The sequence below is a fragment of the Nomascus leucogenys genome, chromosome 9, assembly GCF_006542625.1.
Source record: "Nomascus leucogenys isolate Asia chromosome 9, Asia_NLE_v1, whole genome shotgun sequence".
In the NCBI taxonomy this organism is placed as follows: Eukaryota; Metazoa; Chordata; class Mammalia; order Primates; family Hylobatidae; genus Nomascus; species Nomascus leucogenys.
The window spans coordinates 34,340,077-34,367,299 of record NC_044389.1 but is presented as its reverse complement, the minus strand read 5'-3'; the positions used below and the strand labels follow the sequence as shown (position 1 = coordinate 34,367,299).

General features: G+C 40.0%; 1 protein-coding gene and 1 pseudogene across 2 annotated transcripts in view; one reads left to right on the top strand and one right to left on the bottom strand.

Moving 5' to 3' along the window:
- ZFYVE9 (zinc finger FYVE-type containing 9) overlaps positions 1–27,223 on the bottom strand; it is a 202,904-nt gene that overhangs the window by 94,843 nt on the left and 80,838 nt on the right. For both annotated transcript variants that reach the window (XM_003264425.4, XM_030818798.1), the window contains exons 3-4: positions 17,718–17,823; positions 13,834–15,929 (exon numbers count right to left, since the gene is read on the bottom strand). In XM_003264425.4, the coding sequence (XP_003264473.4) occupies positions 13,834–15,929; positions 17,718–17,787 (2,166 nt within the window). In that variant the 5' untranslated portion in view covers positions 17,788–17,823. The remainder of the gene's footprint in view (positions 1–13,833; positions 15,930–17,717; positions 17,824–27,223) is intronic.
- LOC100601267 lies at positions 821–1,518 on the top strand (annotated as a pseudogene).

Sequence of the window (27,223 nt, the reverse complement as noted above, 5' to 3'; positions counted from 1 at the left end):
TAAATATGCCAGTGTCAATTTCACCAGCATTGAATACTATCAATATTTTCAATTTTTTGTTATATAGGCATAAAATTTTAATTTCTACCTCTTAGTATCAAATTAAAATTTCTCCATTGTTTACTAACCCACCTAAACATCTTTTTGCCCATTTATATATTGAAAATGTGATGGTTTTAACAACTAATGTAGATGCTGTAAATAATAAAGACATTTTGCTAGTGTCTTTATTTATACAGTTTATTTATTTTATTTTTATTATTATAAATAATTTATATTATTTATTTTATTTATTTATTTATATTTATTATTTTATTTATTATTTATACTTTGCCAGTTGACACTGTATAACCAACTTCTGATTCGTTCCGCCAGAGAAAGCATTGATTTAAGACTCAACATGCAACAACAACATAAACTCTGTGTTTTTCTTTCTTTTTTGAGATAGGGTCCACTCTGTCACCCAGGCTGGAGTGCAGTGGTGTGAGCACAGCTCACTGCAGCCTCGATCACCCTGGGCTCAGGTGATCCTCTTGAGTAGCTGGGACTACAGGCATATGCCACCATGCCCAGGCTGGTCTAGAATTCCTGGGCTCAAGTGATCTGCCTGCCTTGGCCTCCCAAAGTGCTGGGATTACAACTGTGAGCCACCGCACCTAAACTGTTTTCCAAATAATTCTCTTGTTTAAAAAAATTATAATCCAGTGGATTGTGCTTGCCATCAGTGCCTGTGTCACTCTCTGGCAAAGGTGTGTCATTGTTGGCCACGACCTCTGGGCTGAGATGAGCCATGCTCCTGGTGCAGCAGGGGAGCCCAGCCATGGCCAGTACAGTGGTAGCAGTTGGACTGACCATTGCTGCTGCAGGATTTGCAGGCTGTTATGTTTTGCAACCCTTATATAAGGCATGTGGAACCTCAAGTAAAACAAATTTTTCGGCCAGGCATGGTGGCTCATGCCTGTAATCTCAGCACTTTGGGAGGCCAAGGCGGGCGGATCATGAGGTCAGGAGATCGAGACCATCCTGGCTAACACGGTAAAACCTCGTCTGTACTAAAAATACAAAAAATTAGCCGGGTGTGGTGGCATACGCCTGTAGTCCCAGCTACTTGGGAGTCTGAGGCAGGAGAAAAACTTGAATTCGGGAGGCAGAGGTTGCGGTGAGCCGAGATTGCACTATTGCACTTCAGCCTGGGCAACAGAGCAAGACTCCGTCTCTAACAAAACAAAACAAAACAAAACAACCCCAAAACAAACAACAACAACAACCAAAACCAAATTTTTCAAAGTCTACCAAAATCTGCCTTTGGTGGTGGCTATTACAGAAGTATGTCTGAACCCGAAATGACAAAATGGAAAGCAGCATTAATAGTAGCTGTAAGCACTACTGCCAATAAAGAGAAAATAAGAGGTGCTCATTGACAAATTACACTCTTAAATCATCCAGGTAGATCTTCTTCTATCATAACCAAAAATCAATGGAGCAAAAGATTTACTAGAATGTCAAGCTAAAAAATGAAGTAAATGTATGAATTTTAAGTTCATATTACTTTATGTATATGAGTACCAATTTTTTGTAAAAAAAAATGCCTCAGCACTACAACAAAAATGTGACTCATCTAGATTAAATGGATAAACTTCTAGAAACACAAAATCTACCAAGACTGAATCAGTAATAAACAGAAAATCTGAATAAACCTATAACTAGTGGGGAGATTGAATCAGTAATCAAAAACTTCCCAACAAAGTAAAGCCCCAGATCAGATGATTTTGCTGGCAAATTCTACCAAACATTTAAAGAACACCAATCCTTCTCAAACTCTTCCAAAAAATTGAAGAGGAGGAAACACTTCCTAACTCATTCTGTGAAGCCAGCACTATCTTGATACCAAAACAAGGCAAACATATTATAAGAAAACTACAGACCAATATTCTGTATGAATGTATATTGATACAAAAATCCTCAAGAAAATAATAGCAAATTGAATTGAACATATTAATAGAATTATACACCATGACCAAGTGATATTTATTACTGGAATGCAAGGATAATTCAACATATGAAAACCAATTAATGAAATCACATTACCTGAACAAAATGAAACAAAAAACCCCAAATGATCATCTCAATTCTTACAGAAAAAGCATTTAACAAAATTCAACACTCTTTCATGATTTAAAAAAAACTTAAAAAAAACCCCTAGTAACAGAAGTAAATTATTTCGGCATAATAAAGGCCATATATTAAAAACCCAGAGCCAACATCATATGCACTGGTAAAAGACTGAAAGCTAGCCTGGCCAACATGGTGAAACCCTGTCTCTACTAAAAATACAAAAATTAGCCAGGCATGGTGGCATGTGCCTGTAATCCCAGCTACTCGGGAGGCTGAGGCAGAAGAATTGCTTGAACCTGAGAGGCAGAGGTTGCAGTAAGCCAAGATCGCGCCACTGCACTCCAGCCTGGGCAACAGAGCGAGACTCCATCTCAAAAAACAAAAACAAACAACAACAACAACAACAACAACAAAAAACGACTGAAAGCTGGCCAAGCATGGTGACTCACACCTGCAATCCTAGCACTTTTGGAGGCCCAGACAAACAGATTGCTTGTGCCTAGGCGTTCAGAACCAGCCTGGGCAACACAGTAGACTTCATGTCTACTAAAAATAAAAAAAAATTAGCCAGGTGTGGTGGTGCATGCCTGTTAGTCCCAGCTACTCAGGAGGCTGAGGTGGGAGGATACCTTGAACCCAGGAGGTTGAGGATGTGGTGAGCTGAGATCGTGGCAGTGCACTCAAGCCTGGGTGACAGACCCTGTCTCAAAAAAAAAAAAAAAAGACTGACAGAACTTTTGCTTTAAGATAGAAACAAGACAAGGATATGTACTTTTGCCATGTCTATTTAACATAGTATTGGAAATTTAGCCAGAGCAATTACAAACAAATAAAAGGCATCCAAATTGGAAAGGAAAAGGTAAAATTATCTCTGTATACTGACAACATATGCTACATTTAGAAAACCTTGAAGATTCCCCACAAACACACAAAAACTGTTAGAGCTAATAAATGTGGCAAAGTTTCAGGATACAAAATCAACAAAAAAGTCCGTTGCATTTCTACGTAGTAATAATGAATTATCCAAAAACGAAATTAAGGAAACAATTCCATTTACAATAGCATCAAAAAGAATAAAATACCTAGAAATTAACTTAACCAAGGAGGTAAAATACTTACACTGTGAAAACTACAAAAGACAAAAGATTGCTAAAAGAAATTAAAGAACATATAAATAAGTGGAAAAACATCCCATGTTCATGGACTAGAAGGCTTATTATTAAGATGTCAACAATGCCCAAAGTGATCTACAGATTCAACGCAATCTCTATCAAAACCCCAACCATGTTTTCTGCAGAAACAGAAAAATCCATTCTCAAATTCAAATTGAATCTCAAGGGATCCAGAATAGCCAAAATAATCTTGACAAACAACAACCCCAGAGGACTCATGTTCCATGGTTTCAAAACTTACTACGAAGCACGGTAATCAAAACCGTGTGGTACTGACATTAAAGACAGACTTAAAGACCAATGGAATAGAAAAAAGCCCAGAAATAAACTCTCACTTATATGGTCCAGTAAGTTTTGACAAGAGTGCCAAAACCATTCCATAGGAACAGAACAGTCTTTCCAACAAATAGTACTGAGAAAACCAGATATCCACATTCAAAAGAATAAAACTAAGCTAATACTATATACAAAAAATTAACTCAAAATGGATAAAAGACCTAAACACAAGCACTAAAACTGCAAAACACTTAGAAGAAAACATAAGGGAAAGACTTCATGACATCAAATTTGGAGATGATTTCTTTGATATGACACCAAAAGCACAGGCAACAAAAGAAAATGTAAGTTGGAGTTCATCAAAATTAAAAACTTTGGTGCATCAAAGGACAACAGAGTGAAAAATCCAAGAATGAGAGAAAATATCTGCAAATCATTTACGTGACAGGAGACTGATATCCAGAATTATATATAAAGAGCTCTAAAACTCAACCGAAAACACAACCCAATTTAAAAATGGGCAAAAGACCTGAATAGACATTTCTCCAAAGATTTTTAATATAGAGATCAGTAAGTACATGAAAAGATGCTCAACATCACTAATCATTAGAGAAATACAAACCAAAACCACAATGAGATACCACTTCACACCTATTAATATGGCTATTATCAAAACAATAGAAAACAAGTGTTGACGAGTGTATTAGTCTGTTTTCACATTGTTACAAAGAACTACTGGAGACTGGATAATTTATGAAGAAAAGGGATTTCACTGGTTCACAGTTCCACAGACTTAACAGGGAGCATGACTGGAAGACCCCAGGAAACTTACAATTACGGCAAAGGGCAAAGGGGGAAGCAAGCACATCTTACCATGGTGGAGCAGGAGAGAGACAGCATGCAAAGGGGAAAGTGCCACACACTTTCAAACAACCAGATCTCATGAGAACTCACTATTATGAGAACAGCAAGGGGGAAATCTGCCCCCACTATTCAATCACCTCCTACCAGGCGCCTCCCCCAACACACGGGGATTACAATTCGAGATGAGATTTGGGTGGGGACACAAAGCCAAAGAAGATGTGGAGAAACTGGAACTCCTGTGAATTGTTGACGGGAATGGAAAATTGTGCAACTGCAGTGGAAAAAGAATATGGTGCTTAATCAAAAAATTAAACACAGATCTACCGTATAATCCAGCAATTCTACTTCTGGGTATATACACAAAGAACTGAAAGCAGGGACTCAAATAGATACTTGTACACCCATGTTCATAGTAGCATTATTGGTAATAGCCAAGAGGTGGAAACAACTGAAGTGTGCACTGATGGTTAAATGAATTAACAAAATGTGGTACATACATACAATGAAATATTCAGACTTAAAAAGGAATGAAACTCTGATACACGCTATGTGATGATTAGTATTAAGTGTCAACTTGACTGGATTGAGGAATGCCTAGATGGCTGGTATTGTTTCTGGGTACGTCCGTGAGGGTATTGCCAGAGGAGACTGACATTTGCGTCAGTGGACTGGGAGAGGAAGACCACTCTCAATGGGGGTGGGCACCATACAATCAGCTGCCAGTGCACTAAAACAAAGCAGGCAGAAGAAGCAAAGATAAGCCTGCCTGCTGAGTCTTCTGGCTTGCTTTCTCTTTTTCCTTGCCAGACGCTTATATCCTCTCCTCCTGCCCATTCACATCAGACTCCAGGTTCTTTGGGCTCTGGATTCTGAGACTTGCACTAGCAGCCTCCTGGGGGCTCTCAGACCTTAGGCCTCAGATTGAGGGCTGCACTGTTGGTTTCTCTGCTTTTCAGGCTTTCAAACTTGGGCTGAGCCCTACCACTAGCTTCTCCTTCCCGAGCTTGCCAATAGATTATTGTGGGAATTCACCTTCTAACCATGTGAGTTGATTCTCCCTAATAAACTCTTGTATATATACATATATCCTACCTATTAAAGTCATATATATATATATCTCCATATCCTATTGGTTCTGTCCTTCTGACTAATACATGCTACAACATGGATGAAATGTGAAGATAGACATAAAGGTACAAGCATTGTGTAACCCCTCTTATATGAGGTACCTAGAATAGTGAAATTCATACAGAGAGTAGAATAGCAGTCACCAGGCATTAGGGGCAAGGAAAGATGGGAAGTTATTAAGTTTGAGATGATAAAAATGGCTGGGCATGGTGGCTCACGCCTGTAATCCCAGCACTTTGGGAGGCCGAGGCGGGCAGATCACCTGAGGTAAGGAGTTCGAGACCAGCCTGACTAACATGGCGAAACCCCATCTCTACTAAAAACACAAAAATTAGCCAGGCGTGGTGATGGGCACTTGTAATCCCAACTACTCGGGAGGCTGAGGCAGGAGAATCGCTTGAACCCAGGAGGCAGAGGTTGCAGTGAGCCGAGATCGCGCCATTGCACTCCAGCCTGGGCAACAAAGCAAGACTCCGTCTCAAAAAAAACAAAAATTCTGGAAATAGTTGTTATGGTTGTACAACAATGTGATGCATTTAACGCCACTGAACCATATACCCTCAAACCCATATACACTGGTAAATTTTAGGTTACGTACATTTTACAATAAAAAATTGTGACTAGTATTTAGAATGCATCAGCAGACTAGATATTGAGAGGGAGATGGCTTTCAGAAGAGATGCAAAAAACAAAAAATAGCATGAACTTAGTGCAAACATTTCCTAGCTACATGTGTTTTATCCCACTTTGCACCTAAGTTATCTGTTAATAACATTTGGTACTGAGTGAGAGCCTACTACCTTTCTGCTTCCCAAGGAGTCCAACCAGTGGCCATGTTTTAAAATCAAAGGAAGCCAGGAACAGTGGCTCACACATATAATCCCAACACTTGGGGAGGCCGAGGTGAAGAGGATCCCTTGAGCCCAGGATTTCGAGACCAGCCTAGGAAACACTAAATTTTTTAAAAAATTAGTGGCTGGGCGCAGTGGCTCATGCCTGTAATCCCAACACTTTGGGAGGCAAAGGTGGGTGGATCACCTGAGGTCAGGAGCTCAAGACCAGCCTGGTCAACATGATGAAACCCCATCTCCACTAAAAATAAAAAAAATTAGTTGGGTGTGGTGGCAAGGCACCTGTAATCCCTGCTACTTAGGAGGTTGAGGCAGGAGAATCGCTTGAACCCAGGAGGCGGAGGTTGCAGTGAGCCAAGATCTTGCTACTGCACTCCAGCCTGGGCAACAAGAGTGAAACTCCATCTCAAAAAAAAAAAAAAAAATTAGTTACGCGTGGTGGCACATGCTTGTAGACCCAGCTACCCAGGAGGCTGAGGTGGAAGGATCGCTTGACCTTGGAAGGTCAAGGTTGCAGTGTGCCACGATCATGCCACTGCACTCCAGCCTGGGCAACAGACTAAGAGTTTGTCTCAAAAAAAAAAAAAAAAAAAAAAAAAAAACCAGGAAAAAAAACAGGATAAAAAAAATCCTTAAGAAAACTGATCTCTGAAGGTATAAGCCAAAACATTATTTGTCTTAATGTGTTACTAATTCAGGTTTTATGAAGGTTATTCTCTGTTCACATCTAAATTCTCAAATGTTAAACAAAAATGACTTCAACTCAAGTTACCCAAAAATAAACTGCAACTAATTTAACACATAACTATTCAAAATAAGAAATTTATATCTAATAAAATAAATATTAGATATTTTTCATCTTTCTTTTTGAAATAGTATTTAAGGCATTTGTTTTAAAAATTATGGCATAAAGGCCAGGCATGGTGGCTCACACCTGTAATCCCAGCACTTTGAGAGGCCAAGGCTGATGTATCAGTTGAGCCCAGGAGTTTTGAGACTAGCTCAGGCAACACGGCAAAATCTGGTCTCTACAAAAAAACACAAAATTAGCTGGGTGTGGTGGTGTGTGCCTGTAGTCCCAGCTGCTCAGCAGGCTGAGGTGGGATAATTGCCTGGGCCCAGGAAGTAGAGGCTGCAGTGAGTTGAGATTGCATCACTGCACTCCAGCCTGGGCGACAGAGTGAGACCCTGTCTCCAAAAATTAAAAATAAAAATAAAAATTATGGTATAAATGCAGACATTCCTCTCAGAAATGCAAAGAAAATAACATAAAAATCACCATAAAGAAACCTATTTGTTTTATTCTCTTAACTTTATTTATGGGAAAGAGCATGAGTTATACAGCTAGCAAGACTGCATCAGGGTCCTACCATATCAGTTTCTTCAACGTTAATTAGGTATACCACCAACTATCACACAGGTTTACAGTTAGATAATAAATAAAGCACAGAGTAGGCACTAAACAAATGCTAGCTCTCTTTTGTTTCTAGAAGTCAAAGTCCCTGAGTTTGAATCCTAACTCCACTTACTGGCTGTGTGATTTTGAACAAGTTACTTAATCTTTCTAGGCCTATTTTGTCACTTGTAAATGTGGATTTTAACAGTAGCTAGCTACTTCATAGGATTGTTATGTGTATTAAATAAAGTCTGTAAGTCTGGATTTAGAAAAGCCTGGCACATGGTAAACACTCAATAAATATTAGTATCTCATTCTCACCACCACCACCACAATCTATCTGCTTCCCACTGCAGAGCATCTGCAGCTTTGTAACTGTTCATTTCTCATTTCATATCTTTAAGTCATCTACAGAAACATGAGTGGTATGTTTTACCAGGAGGCCCATTCTTTTCCTTTTTTTTTCACTTCTCTTTAGTAAAAAACAGAATACCAAGCAATAAGTAAATGCTCACTGAATGAAAGAACAAATAATATGTCATAATTTTTTTTTTTTTTGAGACAGAGTCTCGCTCTGTCACCCAGGCTGGAGTGCAGTGGTGTGATCTCGATCTCGGTTCACTGCAACCTCTGCCTCCTGGGTTCAAATAATTCTCGTGCCTCAGCCTCCCAAGTAGCTGGCATTACAGGCGCCTGCCACCACGCCCAGCTAAGTTTTGTATTTTTAGTAGAGATGGGATTTCACCATATTGGCCAGGCTGGTCTCAAACTCATGATCTCAAGCTATCCACCTGCCTCAGCCTCCCAAAGTGCTGAGATTACAGGCGTGAGCCACTGCATCCAGCTAAAATTTTTTTAAAAAAGAACAAATACATGGAAATACATAGTAGCACAGACTGGTCCTACAGAACTTTTCTTGCTTCTCCAACCTAAAATGCATGTATTGCAAAGATAATATAACAATCTCACCATATCTCCAAGGACAAATACTGAATCTAACCCATTAAGTCAGGACTGGACTAGATTATTTTTTAATTCATCTAACTGACTGAAAGTTTGATGCCAAGCACAAAGGGCTCTTGAAATTTCAATTCACTATTAGGCTTTACTTTCCCCCTCCAATGTAACTATCTCACTCTCCTCAAACCTTCATCATCTATCCCTATTTCACCCTTCACAATGTTTATATTTTCTAAATGAAGTATGAGCCAATCAGGAGTAAATTCTTCATGCTCTCACCACTAACTTCATAAACCAACCTCTGTCTGGCCCTACCCACTGAAGCGCAAATCCTCAACATGTTGTAGATGCCATTCCTTTGGCCTTCTCAAGGATTTTTCTCTTCCTTTGTTTAATCCTACCTTTCTCCTAAAACTTCTTTTCTAGAGAATCACCCATGCCACTACATAAATACAACAGTATTTCCCATCCTCAAAAAGGCATCCATAACCACCATCTCCATCTAATAATGGCTACAATTTTTTTCTGTTTTCATGGCAAAAGTTTCATGAAAAAGCCATCTCCACTTCCTCCCTTCATATTCCACTTTCAACCCATTCCCATCTGGCTTCTGTATACATTGCTCCACTCAATCAGCTTTTTTCAATGACCCTGTTATAGCCAAGTCCAATGGTCCCTTTCCTACCCATATCTTACTGACAGTATTTTATAAAGGTGATAACCCCTTTCACAAACTACATTCCTCTTTTGACTTCCAAGAGACCATATTTTCCTGGTTTTCTATGTACCTCTCTGCTCACTCCTTGGCAACTGGTACTGGGTCCTCCTCTGCTTGACCACAAGGGCTCAGCCCTGAGTCCATTCTCTTCCCTTGGTAATCTCATCCATTCTCATGGCTTCCCACTGTGCTCCTTACATGACCTGCAAAGCTCTACGTCATCTATTCCTTAACTTCCTCATCAGCATTTTTTTTTTTTAATGGAGATGGGGTCTCAGCTCTGCCACTCTGGCTGGATGGAATACAGCAGCTATTCGCAGGCATGATCATAACATGCTCAGCCTATCGAGTAGCTGGGACAACAGGCCTGTGCCACCCCACCTGCTTTCCCATCTCTTTTTATGTGACTTTTCCCTCGTTCACTATACTGGAGTTCCTTCAGTTGGTTGAATAGGTGCCTTCTTAACCTCAATGGCTTTGTCCATGCTGTTCTACTTCCTGCAGCATTTTTCTCTCTGTTCTTTGAAGAACTGACTCAACCTTGATGTGTCATCTATGTCACTTCTCAGATGTCTTCTCATACCTTCTTCTCCCACCCCCATTTTTTATAGTATTCCTCCTTATCTCCTTCATAGCCCTTGCCACAAGTCATTTTTTTTTTTTTTTTTTTTTTTTTTTTGGTTTTTGTCACTGGCCTAATCTGTACATACCATGAGGGTAGGGAGCACAACATCATTGGTGTAAGCTCGGCACCCAGCACAGTGACAGACAAATAACAGGCACTCAGTGTTTGTTAAATTAATCAATGATCTGAGACTCATTTACTCACTCATTAACAAACATTTATTGAGTACTTCATAGGTGCCAGGTTATTTGTGCTGGATGCTGGATACAAAGATAAATCAGAGGCAATCTCAAGATCTTTACAGCCTAATGGGGAACAAAGACAAAGACAATACTACGTGATAAGTGCTATGACATGGGTGAGACCACTTTTAACCAATACAGGTTTTCGGAGGGTGTGTAATGGAAAATACTTCCCTGGGTTCAGCTTCACTAGAACCCAAGATTAATCTAAATGTTGGTTCTGTTTTTTTCATGCCAGATGGCTAAAATCACAATAATTACAAGGCAAGACAGATTTTCATGCAAAGTATGAGGGAAACTGTGAATTGCCATGTAATATTCTAAAGCAGCTACTTACTACTCTCATATCTATTTGTTCCCATCAGTACATAAGTAAATAAGAAACTAGGGAAAGAAACATTTTGGTTTGAATCTGTTCTTAAGTAGGAACAATACATATGACTAATTTAAAATATTTTCCAAAGTTCTTACACCCGTTATATCTAAATTTGATACCATCATCTAAAGATTGAAGGCACTGGATTAAAAAAAAAAAAAGTACTGCTGCATTAAGAAATAGTATTCACTTATTTTTTCATTCATCTAACAACTATCTACTGAGCACCCATATGTTCTAGGGCTCAGGATACAGCAGCAATCAAGGCAGAAAAAATCCTTACCCTCATGGAGCTTAGAACTGAATTGCAAAAACAAATAATAAACTAAGATAAGACATAAATGAAATCATAATTAGAAAGTCAGTAGATCGGCTGGGCGCAGTGGCTCATGTCTATAATCCCAGCACTTTGGGAGGCCAAGGCAAGTGGATCACTTGAGGTCAGGAGTTCGAGACCAGCCTGGCCAATATGGTAAAACTCCATCGCTACTATGGAAATAAATAAATTAGCCATGCTTGGTGGCACATGCCTGTGGTCCCAGCGACTCAGGAGGCTGAGGCAGGAGAATTACCTGAGCCAAGGAGGCAGAGGTTGCACTGAACTGAGATCACGCCACACACTCCAGCCTGGGCAACAGAGACTCTGTCTCAAAAAAAAGATTCCCATGACATCATAAATTCCAATTTATATACCTCTGAATCCCCAATACCTAGCCTAGAACCTTTTATATATTAGACACAATATATGCTTGTTGCAGTAAAGGGAATATAGCTATAAATACTAAGTAATTACTACGTATGCTTAATTTCTACTGAAATGGAACAAACTTTCTTTTTTTCGATATATAACATTATTTGACAAAATCACATCGCTTGGGGTATTTTTCTAATTGCATTCTCAGCATAATCCAATTAGTATCTGTTTATAAGCCCTTTTCTTCTGAGAAGCTCAAGGATTTTTACAGATATTATCTCATTAATACTTATAACATCTCCAAGGTAAATGAGGGAAAAAGATGAAATTATGAATCCATAAGCCACATGAATCCATGAATTCATAAATTCCACAAATTCCACTCAGCAAAAATTCCAACCATTTTGCAATTTATGATGCATTTTGTGCATCATTTTCTTTCTGAATCCATCTAAGGTACCTATTTACTCATTATAACTGGATGTGCTGGCCTATACCAAAAATGTTTTCATTATTTACTTAAGAAAGCAAAAATTTCAGAAAGTGTTACAGTAAGCAAAATACAGAACAACATAAAAATGATGAACCTAATCTCCAAATAGTACTTCAGCTAACAACAAGAAGACTGGAAAATATTTAGGAATTAGACACATTATTTTCTTCAAACTTTAGCAATCAGAAACCAACAAGCCCAGGGTCAGCTTTAGCTTCTTTCTGCTCCCTGTAATTTGGTTCTTTTGTGCTAGGATCTTCTAGTAAACCTTAGTGACTGCCCACCTAGGAACCATTTTCCGCCTCTCCTTTTTTTAAAATAAATTTTATTGTATACATTTAAGGTATACAACATGATGTTATGAGACACATCCAGATAGTAAAAAGGGTGCTATAGTGAAGCAAATTAACCTATCTATTCTCACATAGTTACCCATTTTTGTGGCAAGAGGAACTAAAATCTACTCATTTTGCACAAATCCCAAATATAGTATGATTTTATTATGCATAGTCCTCATGTTGTATATTAGACGTCTAGACTTACTCATCCTACATATTACTACTTCCCCTTCTCCTTTGTTAACAGAATCCCACTTTTTTTCAGGCAACATTGTGCTCAGCCCCAGGAGATAAATCATGATTGATCAGATAATCCCAGTTCCCTTCGCCTGTAATTGGTCATGGTCTAAAACTGGCCAATAAATTAAAGGAAGTTGCTGGAGATCCCTTCCTCCCTGATAAGTGTGTGGCAAGAGTAGAGTAGGCTCTTTTGCCCCCCAGCCAATTTCTTTGTGCTTAGGAAGTTGTCAGGTTGAGACCTGATAATCAGAACTGAGATAGTATCTTCTGACATGAGGGGAAGACCAAGAGAACTTCCACGATCCTGTCTCTGCACCCAGACATAAATCACTGAGTCTCATAGCTTCTGTTTACATGAAATAAATGTTATTTTCACCTAAGTCACTGGGGGTCAAACACTCTGTTCCTTGAAGTTGAAAGCACCCTAATTAATACAGATGGACCAAGAAATCAGGCAAGAAGGGAGATAGAGATTAATCATTGAGCACTATGACTTCTGAGATCTCATTTAATCTTGACAACAGCCCAATAAAAGTTATTAATCTTTTTTGGTTTGTTTTTACAGATTATAAAACTAAGGCTTAGTAAAGTTATATAATTAATAGCAACAAAGCTGAAATTTTATTCTAGACCTGACACCAAATCTCAAAAATATAAAATCTCCTTCCTTCCTTATTTATAACTCTAAACAAACAAACAAACAAAAAAAGATGTGTTTTTAGCTAACAAAATTTGGGGAGAGCTAAGGAATATTCTTACAACCTTGTCATAAAAATCTACAGACTTCAACTCTACTTTGTATCAAAGTTATATGGGAGAAAAGACAAAAATATGTGTGCATGTGTATAAAGAGTTCCAGAATGTTTTGTATAATGGCAAAAATCTCACAGAAAAAAGTGGGATAGATTCTACGTGTAATATTTTTCAAAAATTAAATGTAATTTTTATTTTTATTTTTGTATTTAAATGCATTTTTCAATAAATAATGCAATAAGTTAATGACAAATATTTCCTAAACTGAAAGAATAACTTCCTTATTTCAAGCTATTACATTAACCAAGTAGCTATCAATACAGAAACCACAAAGTTTACACTTCCTCAATTCTCATCTCTTCATAAAAACTGATTCAGCATAAATCATGGCAACAAAAAAAAAATTACATATACTATCTAAGAATCAGTGACGTCATTTTTTATATAGAAATTTACTAGAACTGGGTTTTCAAAAATGCTATTTTTGTCAACTCAACCAGACATATATTCACCTTACATTGCCTTTATTACTATCTAATACAGCATTACAAAATGCGCATGCCCGATTTCTGAGCGTATACATGCAACTTACCTTCCCGCATGCTCTGCAGTGATGCCTCCTTTTGGTGAATGTAAACCTGGCTTCACATTTCATGCAATTTGGAGCCTGAGAATCCGGTACCCATACTGGAGCCACCTCACCCAGAGTGGTGAATGGCTTTCTGGCAGAAATTCCAAACTGACCAGCTCTGAGATCATTATCTGGGCTATCTGGAGCTAATGTAAGGCATGGTCTACTGGAGATCTCAGCCTCATAACTTTCTAAATGTTCCCCATTTGTATCAACATTAGAGATGTTTCCCAAAGATGGACTGCATACATTGGTTGCTGAGTTTTCCCCTAATTTTGCTTTCCCAAGAATATCATTTTTATTTTTAGTATTATTTCCACTGTTTGCAGGAAAGTCATTTTGTAAATGGTCTGATAATGGCTTTGGAATTTGAAGTTTAAGATTAGAAGGTTGCTTGGGTCTTGCACCACCAAAAGGAACACTGATAGATGGCAGGCTTGCTACTACCTTGGGGGAAGATTGCCCAAGCACTGATGGAACTTGACTACAGAAATTACGTAAATAATTTTTCTTCATTAGGTCACCAGTACTGTTTAAAAGTAGTCCGCTCCCTTCTGTAGCCTCATTTCCTCTCTGTTCATAAATATTTGAGTAGCATTCTGACTTGCTTTCCTCTATTTCTTTTTCTTCTGTTACTGAATCTTCTTTGGAGGGTAAAGTCTTTGGAACAAAAGAAACACCTGGGCCTTGCATTCCATAGGAATCACAACCATTAGATAGAGAACTTGCTGCTGGTGTATCTATAACAGTGGAGAAATCACATTCTTCACTTTCACTGATGCAAGTTCCTTTTAAATCTAGACCTGCATCTGCCAATCCAACACACTGTCCTCCACTATCACCATTAGTGTCCTCAGGCTGACTAATCTGTAGAAACTTTTCCTTTTCTTCGTTTACTTGGCTATCATTCATCTCATTTAGTTTAGTCAACTTCCAATTAGTCATGTCCTGAGATTCAGAGAAATGCTCTGTCATATTAAGGAATTCTGCAGTGCCAAGAGTTTCTTCATGTTCATAACCTTCATTTTCATCAGCCCTAACTTCACTAGGCACAAGGCAATCTGAACACCGTTCACAGTCATTATTCCTTCCAGACCCATTAGGCACGTCTGGTTTGAGAAGCAAAGGTAAACCAGACTGGAGGGATTCTTCAGTTGTGCTCTCCTGTACTGGCTCTTTTTTCATCAAAATCCCCTCACCCATGTGGGAAAAGGAATTTGGACTCCCTAGATCTGTCCTAGGAGAGCTGATTTTGCCAGTGAGGTCCTCATCTGGTATATAGTTCTCTTGCTTTTTAATAGCAGGACCTCCATCTGTTCCCTGGGATGAGATTACTGAATCAACCATTAAACTTGTAATCGCAGACATGGAGGGGTCTCTACCTATACTTCCATCATCCTTTGATTGTGAAGGGGAACAGACACTGGCTAGACTATCAGATGAAGTAGGACACAGATGGTTGACAGAACTCCCCTCTATTTTCGGTCTATTCAATGGATCCATTTGTTTCTCTGAGTTCATATCTTTTTCAGTGGACTCATTTATACTAAAACTAAATTGATCAGTTTGTCTGTTTTCATTATCCAGTGAACAGCTAAAAGCATCCATAAGGGATTGACTATTATAATTATTACAATCCTGTAAATCGTTTTGTAATGTCCTTTTATCACAGTTATGCATGACGGCTACAACAAGAACATTCTTCTCATCTGGCAGACAAGCCAGGTTTCCACATTTCTTCTCTCCCACTTCAACAGCACTGCACTGATCATCCCGACTACAGTTTCTCTTAATTAACTGATCTTCTGCAACAGCATTTTCATCAATCCACATTGTGGCAATCTCTGGATTTAGATTACAGTCCTGTCCATTAGCACAATGATCCTTTTCCTCTGTGGTCAGGGGAGCTGAATGAGCCAGGGAGAAGACTTTCAGTTGTGGTTGTGACTCATTAGAAACTGCAGATTCATCCGTAGGGTTAAATGACAGCCGGTGAGAAGGGGGATCTAGAATCTTATTCCACTTTGTATCCAATAAAGTAGAAGAAACTGTTTCATCTGGAAAAAAATAAGTAATTACAATAAGTTTGCTTGTAACACTGGAAAAGCTTATGACTAAGTTAATAACATTTCTAATTATCCTTTGAAAATTAAATATTCCAAGGATATTAGATTTCTAATTTGGGGCTAAAAAATAATATATTTTAAAAAATATATTTCAGACAATTCTCTGCAATTATACGTCACCAAATGGTAGTATCTCAGACTATTCCAAACAACAGAAGAATTCTACCTCAATCTAGCAACATAATTAAACTGACCCACAGGTGAATGGGACCCAGAAAAGGGGAAAGCACCCTTGGATTGAGCAAAGCCAGGACAGGTGCTAATTTAATGGATTAGATGGAAAAAATATTAGAACAGTGGCTAGGATAAGTAATTAAGCAGGAAGGAAAATGAATAAATTTTCTGTAGAGACTGAATGCTCTACAATCTATATCATAATTGGGATGTGGGTTTGCGAGATATACCCATTTGCCAAAACTGGACAGTTAAGATCTATGCATTCTAATGTATATAAAGTTTACCTTTTAAAAAGCTGTAAAAAAATAAGAATGAAGCAGGGAGTGAGAAGGTGATAAAGGTATAAATGAAACAAAATGGCTGCATATGAAATGCTGCAAAAGCTGGATGATGGGTACACTGGGGTTTATTATACTTTTTACTTAAAAATATTTTAAATTTGCCCAACACATGTTAAAAAAAACGTTTGCCACAGTATGTGAAATTCTGCTTGTAACCATGTCACAATACATTATTAATCAGGTTCATATTTATATTATTATCTGAGGACATTGGGCAGGCATGGTGGCGGGTGGCGGGAATCCCAGCTACTCTGGAGGCTGAGGCGTGGGAATTGCTTCAGCCAGGGAGGCAGAGGTTCCAGTGAGCACTGCACTCCAGCTTGGGAGACAGAGCAAGACTTTCTCAAAAAACAAACAAACCAACAAACCAACCAACCAACCAACCAACAAACAAACAAAAGAAATGAATCTTAAGTGGACATTTCTACTGATGCTTGAGAATATATAATTAACCATTTAGGCAGTTGTGATGTAAATAGTTTTAAATGTATCTTTACTTTATTGGGCAATCAATATGGAACGAGCTATTTTTCTTAGTTTAGGAAATGCAAGCACATTTCTTGACCATACATTCATTGTATTGGGTAGGTAAAGCTCAGGCTCTAGTGTCACACTGCCTGGATTCTAATCCTGCCACTTGTTCGCAAGATAACTTTGAGAAAAGTGCTTAACCTCTCTGTGCCTCTATTCTTATCTATAAAATGGCAATTAGAAGGTCTGTGGGGGCCGGGCGCGGTGGCTCACGCTTGTAATCCCAGCACTTTGGGAGGCCGAGGCGGGCGGATCACGAGGTCAGGAGATCGAGACCACGGTGAAACTCCGTCTCTACTAAAAATACAAAAAATTAGCCGGGCGTGCTGGTGGGCGCCTGTAGTCCCAGCTACTCGGAGAGGCTGAGGCAGGAGAATGGCGTGAACCCCGGAGGCGGAGCTTGCAGTGAGCCAAGATCACGCCACTGCACTCCAGCCTGGTGACAGAGCGAGACTCCGTCTCAAAAAAAAAAAAAAGAAGGTCTGTGGGATTTTAAGTATCTGGCATTTAGTGCTAAAAAATGTTATTTCTTCCCCTGTATTATTATTAATTAATATTACTATCATTAAGTCATCAGACCTGGTTTTATTTTTTTAAATACTGCATCCTCTTATATCCCCACATTCTCTATACCACATATGCAAACAGATTCACCAATATAAATTCTCACCTTCATTTTGTTCAAATTCATCTAACACCTTGTCCAGGTTGTAAGCTTCTGCTTGGAAGTAATTCTCCATCGGTGAGGAAACACCACTTAAGAGACTTGTTTAAACCTAAAAAGTAAATGCGTATTACATTTTGAGTTACTAAAATATAATTTATAAATCTTAAGTATATACACAAGGATAAAATCTCTTATAAATCTTTCCAGGTAATGGTAAACTATAAAACCTGGCATCCCACTGGATAAATTATAAGATCTTTAAGCTAATAAATTCTAAAAACCTGTAAGCTGACAATCAACAAAATATAACTAAATATAAAAGGCTGACTTGGTGATCATTTCATGCTTCAACAGACACATTTCAGATGCTGGGAAAGGAATCATTGTTTGGTATAAAATTGTGTTTCTGTTAAAGAACAAAGCTTACAGAATTTTTTCCAAATGGGAAATGACAGGAAAGTTTAAGTACAGGAGTAAGGGATACTAGTTCCAAAATGCTAATGATGACTCTGACCTGGTTATTCGTTTTTTTTTTTTTTTTTGAGACGGAGTCTCACTCTTGTTGCCCAGGCTGGAGTGCAATAGCTCCACCTTGGCTCACTGCAACCTCTGCCTCCCGAGTTCAAGCAATTCTCCTGCTTTAGCCTCCCAAGTAGCTGGGATTACAGGCAAGCACCACCACGTCCAGCTAATTTTGTATTTTTAGTAGAGACAGGGTTTCACCATGTTGGCCAGGCTGGTCTCAAACTCCTGACCTCAAGTGATCCACCCACCGCAGTCTCCCAAAGTGCTGGGATTACAGGCATGAGCCACGCACTTGGCCCTGACCTGGTTATTCTTGTAACCCTCTTCGAGTACCATTTCTAAACCATTTCTTTAATGTTAATCGATCCAAAAGCATCCTCGGGCATACACTAGATGATACACTAGGTGTGTCAACGACTTAACAGATGCTAAGGGCACATAATAGGTGCTAAGTAAATGCTACCTATTATCTCCTTTTTTCCATCTATTACCATGATCTCCACACCTATTTCCTTAGTGTTTCAAATTTTTCTTTCCAAACTGAAAATTCTGCTTGGCTTCTTATTGATATAATACAGGCAGGGGAGGTCAAATTACAAATTCTCCAAAAAGTCTGAGTAAGAAACATGAAGAAGAGAGAAAATCAGAAATGTAATAGCCTGTCTTTGTAAACTTTAAGTCAAATATAATAAGTGATTAACTTTCTTTGACTTACTAAGGTAGTTTCTTCTTCTCTGAGGTATATAAAAGTGTCAATGATATTTCCCTCATTTTACAAATACAAAAACAAGATCAGGGAATTTAACTGACTTATTCAAGTATTTCCCGGCCAGGCGTGGTGACTCATGCCTGTAATTCCGGCACTTTGCAAGGCCAACGTGGGTAGATCACCTGAGGTCAGGAGTTTGAGACCAGCCTGGCCAACGTGGTGAAACCTTGTCTCTAGTAAAAATACACAAAAAATTAGCCAGGCGTGGTAGCGTGTGCCTGTAGTCCCAGCTACTCAGGAGGCTGAGGAGGGAGAATCACTTGAACCCGGGAGGTAGAGGTTGCAGTGAGCCGAGATTGCACCACTGTACTCCAGCCTGGGCAACAAGTGTGAAGCTCCATCTCAAAAAAAGAAAGACTATTTTCCCAAGAGTATTAACTTGGTTAACATTTATAGATTGGCTCCTATTAGGTTATTTAAGTATAGGTAGGCAAATAAGCTACATAATCTGTGAATGATTTTTTTCTGGAGACGGAGTCTCACTCTGTCACCCAGGCTGGAGTGCAGTGGCTCGATCTCAGCTCAATGCAACCTCCCCCTCCTGGATTCAAGCGATTCTCCTGCCTCAGGGGCTACAGGTGTGTGCCACCATGCCTGGCTAATTTTTGTATTTTTAGTAGAGATGGGGTTTCACCATGTTGGCCAGGCTGGTCTCAAACTCCTGACCTCAAGTGATCTGCCCACCTCAGCCTTCCAAAGTGCTGGGATTACAGGCATGAGCCACTGCACCCAGCCCATAATCTATGAATTTTTTTAATATCTACCTTTGTTGTCTAGTTATTTATAGGCCAAAATCATTTTCATATGCATGCCATTTCAGATAGGTTGCACATTTAATCTGTCTACTAATGCTAAGAGCAAATGAAATTTCTCACAACGCACAATCTGACACATTCAATATACATCTACAATATTTAACAGCATTTTATGGTCATTATAAAAATATTAGTAAACAAATAATCAGATTAACATATTTACCTACTGCATCTACTATATGCATCTATACGGTAATCAAGTCTCAGATATCATCCCTAACATTACAAAGCCTATAATTTAGTCAACAGTAAACAAGGCTAAGTAGGAAAATTTAAATAATAAATTATTTTAATAACTCAGCACAGGAGATAGCAAGTGATTAATCTGTCAGATAAAATTAATAGATAAGTGCTACAGAATAAGTAGTACAGAAGTTCAAGAGGTTATTTAAGTTCATCATTCTTCATTTGATCTTTTTGCTCAAATATCACTTTCAAAGGGAAGTGTTATGTGAACCCCCAGAAAAGGTGATGGCTCCCCTTATAAGGGGACAGATAGAGACAGGAGGCAGCCAAGGGTACCCCAGCAAAACCCCGCCTTCAAATTTAAAACAGCATGAAGGCCGAAAAACCGAACTGCCCATCCTGTATGAAGCCTGCCCTTTTCCAACTGATTTTTTTTTTTTAAGTTCCAGGATACATGTGCAGAACACACAGATTACATAGGTATATGTGTGCTGTGGTGGTCTGCTGCACCTACTGACTCATCCTCTAAGTACGATCCCCACCCCCGCAACAGGCCCTGGTGTGTGTTGTTCACCTCCCTGTTTGATTCTTTCTGTGCACTTCGCACTGGGAGGTCGGGGTGGGGCCTTGGGAAGTTCACTCCGTTTGCCTCTCCTGTTCCTGTGCGGTAACATGGGATTCAATCTGTGAGATGGGGGCCTGTTAACAGGAACCCCTCTCGCTTTGCTGAGTTTTTCCTTTTTTGCCTTCCCCCTCACCCTTCAAAGTGTCTGTGAGCCTAGGCAGGGTGCGGAGGCTCACGCCCGTAATCCCAGCACTTTGGGAGGCCAAGGCAGGCAGATCACAAGGTCAGGAGATCAAGACCATCCTGGCTAACATAGTGAAACCCCGTCTCTACTAAAAATACAAAAAAATTAGCTTGATGTGGTGGCGAGCGCCTGTAGTCCCAGCTACTCAGGAGGCTGAGGCAGGAAAATGGCGTGAACCCAGGAGGCGGAGCTTGCAGTGAGCTGAGATCACACCATTGCACTCCAGCCTGGCCGACAGAGCAAGACTTCGTCTCCAAAAAAAAAAAAAAAAAAAAAAAAAAGTGTCTGCGAGCCTAATCTTTCCTGGTTGTGTGACAAGAACCCGCTTTTTCTACAACAACAATCCCTCATGGCACCCCATTCTTGATCCTTAAAATATTTATCACCATCTATAAATACACATCAGTGTGATTATTTGTCAATCTCTCCCACCAGACTGTAGGCACCACAAGGGCACCCACCAGACTGTGTTCACCATGTATTCCTGGTGATTCACATAGAGCCTGATGTGCTAATGTGGTATCTATTTCAATTAATACTTGCGGAGTGAATAAATGAACAGGGTATAAGCAGCTGGTCAATAAGTTGTACTGAATTCCAGTTACAACAGCTGATTCAAACAAGCATTAAAAAGAGATGCTAAACTATTAAGTAAATTATTATTGGGGAAGAAACTATTCACAGTGCCTCATATTATCATTCCACAGGTAAATCACTAATTTCAAAGAAGGAAATGTATGTTTACAATGAAGAGATATAGCAATCATCACCTTAGCTAAATGATTTAACTCAGTACCACCACAACAGTTTAACAAGATGACATTATACACTTTCCAATATGATGCAATGAGAAATATAAAACATCACCTATACAGTATTCTTGCCAAAATATTTAGCCGATTTAATCATGAGGAGACAATAAGACAAATCTAGAATGTGAGGCATTCTATATCTGATCTGAACTTTCCAAAATATTAAATGTGGCTGGGCACAGTGGCTCACATCTGTAATCCCAGTACTTTGGGAGGCTGAGGTGGAGGATTGGATCACTTGAGCCCAGAAGTTCAAGAGCAGCCTGGGCAACATCAACAAAAATAAAAATAAAAATTAGCCAGGTATGGTGGTGCAGCTACTCAAGAGGTTGAGGTTGGAGAATCGCTTAAGCCCAGGAGTTCGAGGTTACAGTGAGCTATGACTGCACCACTGCATTCTAGCCTAGGTGACAGAGCAAGACCTTGTCTTTAAAAAAAAAAAAAAAAAAGGAAAAAAGATTATTCTCAACTAGAACAGACAAAATATTAAACAACCAAGTGTCAGGCACTGACTTGATTCTGGACCAAGAAAACACACATATACACACACACAGCATAAAATAACGTTTTGAGAACAATCTCAGAAGAAATTTGGATATGGACGATACATTGGGTGACACATTGAATTAATTATCATTTTCTTAGATGTGATAATGGCATTCTGATTTTGTAGGAGAATGCCCTTACTTGTTCTCTTAGGAGATGCCTGCTGAAGTGTTTAGGGAAGAAGCATTGTGTTGTCTGCAACTAACTTTTAAATGATGTGAGAGTGTATGTGTGGGAAGGGGAGAAAGGTGTGCAAAAGGGACAAAATGGTAAAAACTGATAACTCTAGCTGAAGGATATATGGGTCTTAATTGTTCTAGTCTTTCCATTTTTCTGTAGGCTTAAGATTTTTTAAAAGAAAAAAGGGCACACTGAGCTGATGGGTGGTAAACATTCCTTCCTACTCTAAATAAAAAAATTCTAGACAAAACTAATTATTTTAAAGAGTTTAGCACTTTGGGAGGCCAAGGTGTGAGATCGCTTGAGGCCAAGAGTTTGAGATCAGCCTGGACAACATAGTGAGACTCCGTATCTACAGAAAATTTTAAAAATTTGCTGGGTGTGGTGACACATGCCTGTAATCCCAGCTACTCATGAGGCTGAGGCAGGAGGATTGCTTGAGCTCAGGAGATGGAGGTTGCAGTGAGCCACGATGGCAGCACTGCACTCCAGCCTCGACAACAGAGTGAGACCCTGTCTCAAAAATAAATAAATAAGTAAAATTCTAAATAAAATATTTTAAAAGAGTTTAAACAGTCAAATTCAAAAGCAAGAAAGAGAAATACACAGATGCCATAAACCTAGAAGAAAAGCAGGAACTAAAGAGTGGCAGTCCATAGGAGTATCAAAACTAGACAGCAACCTTTAAGCCTGGGTTTTGAAAGGTAGCAGGAAGAATAAGAATTACTGGCTGCAAACATAGAAATTTATGCACCAGAGGGGCCAAACTGAGCTTTCTACATGAAGCCAGGAGCTACAGAAAAAGTCCCCTCCATGGTCCCAAGACTCAGCAATGGAGCAGGATGGAATAGAGTGCCAATAAAATCAACCATGAGAAATTAGAATTCCTAACCTAGTCCTCACTCAGGGGAAATAATGATATTAAGTATTCTCATCCAGGAACATAACAGGGTTTGTCTTTATGCTAACCCAGCTCTTCCTATGAGTTTTAACAATGTTTTTAACTTTAAAAAGTCATTAAATATCAGATAGGCAGGGGAGAGGGTACATGCAACTACAAAGGAGTAGCAATAAGGATCTCTGGGGTGATAGAATTATGCTGTATCTTAACTCTGATGGTGAATACACAGCTGCAAAGAAGGCTGACTGGACTGCGACATCACAGCTGCAGCTACTATAGAAGGGAAAAATGGATTTTTGTGACTTTGGTGGATAACTGATAGCTTTTGCTACAATGGGTGGAAACTTCCTAAAAAGGCAACGCCTGAAGGATGAGATTTTGGCAAGTGAAGGCAGAAAAGGGCACTCTCTTCTCACACTCCCATGTAAAAAGGCTAAAGGAGGAGAAATAGCTTGCCAACTGCAGACTCAGAGTTTTGGTGAAGAAGGCATTGCTGCCAAATACCTCTGCTCCATCCTCAACTGAAGAGAAAAGGGGCTCAGTTTCCTATTAAACACTGCTGGTCCCATGCCTTTCCTTACAGCTTACATGGAAAAGTCAGATAACTCAACCAGGGTATGCAACATTCCATTAGTGAGTAGTGTAATCAGTTTTTGTAACCTTTCTCACCTATATACCCTCCACCATTTTCTACCCCTTCTGAAAGGAAAATCTTGGGGCCCCAAAATCACTAAGCTAAAGGGAAAAGTCAAGCTGGGAACTGCTTAGGGCAAACATCCCTCCCATTCTATTCAAAGTTACCCTACTGCTCAATGAGGTAAATGCGCATCTGTTGCCTCCTTTGGAGAAGCTAATCAGAAACTCAAAAGAATGCAATCATTTATCTTTTATCTACCTATGATCTGGAAGCCCCCTCCCTGTTTCCAGTAGTCCTGCCTTTGCTTTGAATTGTCCCGCCTTTCCGGACAGAACCAATGTTCATCTTACATATGTTGATTGATGTCTCATGTCTCCCTAAAATGTATAAAACCAAGTTGTGCTCTGAGAACCCTGGGTACATGTTGTCAGTGATACAGGAGTTAAGAAGAAATCACTTACGCAGATAGTAAGGGTATGAGAGTCCTCGGTAAGGCTTTTCTTTTTAATGAAAAGCTGCCCCAAATCATTTTCTTTTTTCTTTTTGAGACAGAGTCTCACTCTGTTACCCAGGCTGGAGTGCAGTGGCGTGATCTCGGCTCACTGCAACCTCTGCCTCCCGGGTTCAAGAGATTCTCCTGCCTCAGCCTCCCGAGTAGCTGGGATTACAGGCTTGTGCCACCATGCCCGGCTAATTTTTGTATTTTTAGTAGAGATGGGGTTTCACCAGGTTGGCCAGGCTGGAAATCATTTTCTAACAAAGAGCAGTCTGTGAAGTCGAGCTGCAGACATAAACAAGCAAGCTGGGAGCTTGCATGGGTGAATGCCAGCAGGAACTAGGGACTAGACATGCTCAAGATGGAGGCTCCATCTTCCCTTCTCTGCCAGCCACATGTACAGTAAGGAGCAGATAAGACGGCACCTGCCAAGGAGAAAGTTCGTTTGCATAATAAGATTAGGGTGGGGCAACCAGCCTTCCCTGCATGCTATGTAAACTTCATACCTGACGGAACCAATCTGTGAGCTCTACGTAAATCAGACACCGCCTCCTCAAGCTGGACTATAAAATCTGGTGCATTCACCACCTGCCAGTCTTTTCCCTCAGAAGACCCCTCTCTCTCAATAGAGAGAGCTGTTTTTCTTTCTCCTTTCTTCTGCTTATTAAACCTCCGCTCCTAAACTCCTTGTGTGTGTCAGTGTCCTAAATTTTCCTGGCACAAGACGATGAACCTTGGGTATATACCTCAGACAACACAGTTGCTTCATCACGACCTCTTGAATGTCCTCAACCTTGGCAAAATAAACTTTCTAAATAAACTGAGACCTGTCCCAGATGTTGGGACAACTGAGTTCCTCTTCAAAGACTCAACTTCCTGGTCATAAGTTGTAAACAATCCTACCCCCTCTTCTGTTAAGCCTAACTGTTTCGTCTTTACCGCCACCCCTTCACAAATCGCACATTTACCTTATTTGGAAAAGTTTAAGCCTTGGCCAATCAGGATCAGCTTAGATTGTGCAGTCCGACCCAGCCAATAGGGGAAAGACACAGAAACAGGAACTATGTTAGGGTTAAAAACCCCTTCCTTCGTTTGGTGTGCTCTTATATTTGTAACAGGCATAAGCAGCACCCTTCTGCAGAAGTAAAGTGCCTTGCTGAGAAAATTTCTAAGTGCAGGTTTCTTTTCGCTACACTGAGCACTTGTTTCCAACAAATCTGGGAGCTTGTCCAGGATCCCATTCTCCTTTGGGAGGGGCTAGTGATTATCTTTCATGGGGAGACGCATCCCACTGCCTCGTTGTGGTGGCCCCAGGAGTGGAGGATCGACTCCCACCCAAGGTGATGAATAAATCCAGACTCTCAGCAACATGGGCTATAGGGAGGATCCTTAAGAATTCCGCAGCGACCAGATAACTCTGTGCATAGACCAAGGTAAGAAATGTCGCTATTGGGGCGACAAAGTATTCCTTGGTGGTTGGGATCTCTGCAGGTTGAAAGTGTGTGAGTGAGACACGCCATTGGGTGTGAAGCGAGTGTGGAGTCCGGACTTGGTTCTGTGGTCACCTTATACAGCTTAGGGCAGTTTTCCAGTCAGGGGATTACAACAACCCGCCAATACTAAGAGGAACCTAAAATTCCGACGAGGGCAGCAGCCAATAAGGATGAAGTGGGTGCTCACAAGAGTGCAAGAAACCTCCAGTGGTTTCCAGTGGGAAAAGGGGAGGTTCAGCTTCTAGGACACAGGAGCGCAAGAAATCTCTAATACAAGACATTTAGCCTCACCAACCGCCAGGATGGGAAATATCCCAAGTAAGACAGGGACTATAAAAGGCCAAGCAGACAATAAAATTCCCCCTGACAGTCCCCTATGCCTTATGTTAAAATACTAGAAGGATAATGAAAGGACGAAACACAAGAAAAGACAGCGTATGATAAAGTATTGCTGTTTTATTTGGACTAAGGAACCCATCCTCAGACCTTCAGTCTTTTGGCCAGAGTTTGGGTAAAATGAGGACTGGATATGTCAACTCCTGATCCAGTAGGTCAATGATAAAAGTCCAGTTTCTCAAGAGGAAACAGACGATGCTCTATGTTAGAGAAAAAGACCTGTCCTTCTCTATCCCCTAAAGGATGAGAAAGCAAAGCCAAACTCCATACCTCCCAAAGACGACCTACCTAAGTCAAATTCTGTATCTAAAGATGCATGGGATCCTCTAGACCACCTTCCCCTGCCTACCCCTCCACCCTAAGCAGAACACTCAGTCCTTCACCTGCCTACCCCTCCACCCCAAGCTGAACACTCAGTTCTTCCCCCATATAACCCTGCCCCATGGGCCTTGCCACCCCACATCCCCGCTGGACAGCCACCTGAACATGCCCCTTCCTCAGGAAAGCTCCAGTGGAAAATAGAACAATGCCAAAGGGATATCCAAAACTTTCCTTTCCTCTCTTCCTCAAAGAAGTCTGCCCCTAACCCTTTTTCCCTTAAGGGAAGTACCACTAGGAGGAGGGGATATTGGCTTTGTAAATGCCCCCTTAACTAGTTCAGAGGTTAGAAATCTAAAAAAGGAACTCAAATCACTGTTAGATGACCCTTTTGGAGTTGCAGATCAAATTGGACAATTTCTGGAGCTACAATCGTACACTTAGGCTGAATTAATGTCTATCCTAGGTATTCTCTTCTCAGGAAAGGAAAGAACCATGATCTTCAGGGCTGCCATGATAGTCTGGGAGCGCAAACACCCTCCTGTTCAAAATGTCCTTGCAGCGGAGCATAAATTCCTGGCCCAGGACCCTCAGTGGGATAACAACAACGAAGCCCACTGAGAAAA